The sequence below is a fragment of the Poromitra crassiceps genome, assembly GCF_964638095.1.
Source record: "Poromitra crassiceps genome assembly, chromosome: 18".
Lineage (NCBI taxonomy): Eukaryota > Metazoa > Chordata > Actinopteri > Beryciformes > Melamphaidae > Poromitra > Poromitra crassiceps.
In genome coordinates, this window is record NC_139636.1 from 21632438 (window position 1) to 21634097 (window position 1660).

At 40.4% G+C, this 1660-nt stretch overlaps 1 protein-coding gene across 1 annotated transcript in view; it reads right to left on the reverse strand.

Moving 5' to 3' along the window:
* LOC310793013 (thromboxane-A synthase-like) overlaps nucleotides 1–323 on the reverse strand; it is a gene marked incomplete at its 3' end in the record, with an annotated part of 80833 nt that extends 80510 nt beyond the window's left edge. The window contains exon 1 of the mRNA XM_083654764.1: nucleotides 210–323. Coding sequence (XP_083510890.1) covers nucleotides 210–310 — 101 coding nt within the window. The 5' untranslated portion in view covers nucleotides 311–323. The remainder of the gene's footprint in view (nucleotides 1–209) is intronic.
* Nucleotides 324–1660: the final 1337 nt, after the last annotated feature.

Consider the following 1660-nt stretch of genomic DNA (forward strand, 5'->3'; position numbering starts at 1 on the left):
ATATTGCAATAGAAGTATGGGAGAAGAACAAATACAATGTCACATATGGTGAGCCTTACTGTATATGCATTATGTTTGGCAGCATTATAAGCAGTGAAAAGAACCCCTGAATTGTAAAGCATGTTACATTTTAACTAAGAAAGTGCATCTGTTGTATAGGAAAGCTCTCGATCGATCTTCTGAGCTCAAAGCAGAAGGCAGTGACTCACCAGTAGAGAAGAGCCAGGAAGATGAAGAAGAGGCTGAGAGACACGGACAGTCCACTGGCCTCCACATGGAAAACCTTCAGAGAGTCAATTACAGTCTCCATGATGGAGAAAAGGCGTCTCAGGCCTGCTCCTATGACAAAGAAAAGAAAGAAAGAAAAGACTTAACAAGCTGGTGATGAAGGTCAGCTCGCTCCTGGGACGCCCCCTTAACCCAGTGGAGGTGGCGTGAAGAAAGGGATGATGGCCAAGCGATCATCCCTGAGGAAGAACATGTCCCACCCCATGCAGGACACTCTGACAGCACACTGAGCAGCTCCTTCAGCGATAGGCTGCTCCACCCGTCGTGTGTGAAGAGAGATACCGCAGGTCCTTCCTTCCTGCTGCCATCAGACTCTATAACGAGCACTGCTCCCACTCGACATGTGCAATAATGTGGTCTGTTCAATCCACTGTTGATCAATGTGAAAGCTACTGACTGTTTTATTTTACTCTATACTTACTTACCGGTATCTATATCCTGTTTTAGTTTTTTTACGGATGTCTTCTTTTTACCTGTTTTGCGCTATCCCCTTTGCTGCTGCGACACTTATCTTATCTTATTTTAAAGAGAGGAGAAGATGAAAAATATTAGCTCTGTGTCAAAGTTGTTGAATATGTGATGATGTTTATGATGCCTTGATTAAGACTGCATTTATTTTTTTGATTGATCGATTAATTTAATGGATTTATTTCTGCCAATTAAAATAAATGCTAAAACAATGAAAATAAAAAAGAAACCACAATACATACATAACCTACTGCTGTTGTTGACATCTACTGCAAACAGAATATAGGCTACAATTGATGACATAACTGTGATGGAAAAGGAGTAGGCTGAAGCCAGACCTAATGACGCCTCCCCTTATCACTGTATATATATATACTGTATATATATATATATATATATATATATATATATATATATATATATATATATATATATATATATATATATATACAAATGTATGTGTTCTAAAGCAGTGGCTCTCAATTTGGGGGTCCCCAAAAATATGTATAGTCATGGAATTCTGTAATCAAACTCAAACAATAAAATCACATCTAACAATAAAAATATTCTTTGGATTGTGGGTCAGAGAGGGAAAATCTCATCAAATGGGGGTGGCTCTGGGCTTGATTAGGGGTCCTTGATATGAAAAGAGTTGAGAAGCACTGCTCTAAAGAAAGGCAAAAAAAGCTCTTTACTCTTAAAGGTAAGTTAGTAACAGAGCATCTCTTCATGGGCCGTGCTCTCAGGATGATTTGTCTCATGCAGGTTGGTCGGTTGGTTTCCAAGGCAACCTGTCAATTATTTGTTTGGGCAGTGGAGGGGCAGCTTTGTCTAAAGCCGTGTAGATGGCTCCACTCACCCATCCCCTGCATGTGACCCGGGAGGCCTCTCTCTGTCCCGTCCT